Source organism: Cebus imitator, unplaced genomic scaffold (genome assembly GCF_001604975.1).
Source record: "Cebus imitator isolate Cc_AM_T3 unplaced genomic scaffold, Cebus_imitator-1.0 Scaffold25, whole genome shotgun sequence".
Lineage (NCBI taxonomy): Eukaryota > Metazoa > Chordata > Mammalia > Primates > Cebidae > Cebus > Cebus imitator.
This window is the reverse complement of record NW_016107340.1, coordinates 4,200,629-4,202,212: the sequence shown is the minus strand read 5'-3', so window position 1 is coordinate 4,202,212 and position 1,584 is coordinate 4,200,629. Positions and strand designations below refer to the sequence as shown.

At 31.6% G+C, this 1,584-nt stretch overlaps 1 protein-coding gene across 1 annotated transcript in view; it reads left to right on the top strand.

Moving 5' to 3' along the window:
• Nucleotides 1-1,584, top strand: part of DHX36 (DEAH-box helicase 36) — a 48,794-nt gene that overhangs the window by 34,258 nt on the left and 12,952 nt on the right. The window contains 2 exon segments of the mRNA XM_017522904.2: nucleotides 2-83; nucleotides 785-883. Of these exon segments, the coding sequence (XP_017378393.1) occupies nucleotides 2-83; nucleotides 785-883 (181 nt within the window).

The window sequence follows — 1,584 nt, the reverse complement described above, 5'->3', positions numbered from 1 at the left end:
GTCTTAGAGCAAGTCTTCTAGATGACTATCAACTGCCAGAAATTTTGAGAACTCCTTTGGAAGAACTTTGTTTACAAATAAAGGTAAATTAGGTGGGAGAATGAAGAAACTAAATGGGAGTGATCTCATTTTCAACATCTTTTATAGAACAAAGTATTGTATTAATCCCCAGGAAATAATTATTATTAACTCACAGTTTAGTTGTGTGTGCATTAGTAAATTGTGTATTTAAACTTCCTTCAAATGTATATTAAACAATTTTAAGTTATATGCTGCTCTAGAGGAGGCAGGCCGCCTATGTTTGGATCCTGCTTCTTCCCCAGAAAAGCTAGTGCTCTTACATTGATCAGGTTGATTAAATTAACCTCCTAAAATTCTTAGAGCAATGCCTGGCACGTAGTAATTGTTCAGTAAACATTAACTGCTGTTATTACATGTTAAAATGTCATCCTTCATTATAAACTACTTAATTTTTTTAATATCTTATATCTTTTGATATAGTTAGCCTTACTTTGAAGATAGTGGGTAATCAACTTGTTAATTGAGATTTTAGCCAGCTACTTTTCCTATTAATAGAGTTGATGATAGAAGTAGTAATATATATAGGCCTTTCAACATGTTTTTATAGAAATACAGGTATGATTTTAATTCATTTAGGTAAAATAACTTGAAAATCATGTGTAAATTTGATGCTTTATTTGAGTTATCAGCCCAGGCAGGACTAAGTTGTTATGTTGATGTATTAATATTATATGTGTTTAATTATATTTGTCTTCCCCCCTAGATTTTAAGGCTAGGTGGAATTGCTTATTTTCTGAGTAGGTTAATGGATCCCCCATCAAATGAGGCAGTGTTACTCTCCATAAGACACCTGATGGAGCTGGTAAATTCATCTTCTTGTTGTTTTGTTTTTTTTTTAATTCTAACTTATATTTAGAATACTACAGCATGTAAGCCAGTTAATTATATGTTTACTCTCATTACTGCAAAGTAGACCAGTAATATGCAGTGCCAAATTTGATTTGCTATTTGACTATCAATTTAGGACTATCAAGTTATGAGAAAGGCATTAGAAAGTTATAAAATGATACCTTTGTGATAATTCATAAAACACTAGTATCTTTCTGCACATTTTTTTTTTTTCACTGTAGGCCTGATTTAAGGTTACACAAAATTTGACATTTTAAAGTTACTGGTCTTTAACTACTGGTGAACAAAACAAAAATGTGCAGCTGAATGATTTATCACAAAGGAAAGACTGTGTAGTAATTATTTATATCAAGAAGAACATTTCCAGTATGCTGAAAGCCCCCTTCCTAACCTTTCTCAATTACTCCACTGTCCTTTAATCCGAATGATAGCCTCTATCATGACTAATGGCTTGCTTTTTTTTTTTATTGGTGGTTTTAACATACGAAGTATACATCTTCATAAAGAGTTCAGTTTTGCCTGTTTCGAACCTTACATGAACTTTACATGAGCCCATACAGAATGTGGATTGTTTTGTTCTTGGAGAGAGCAGAGTTCTGGATTATTTCATTTAATATTATAAGATTCAAATGTATTGTTACTTTTAGCTATGGT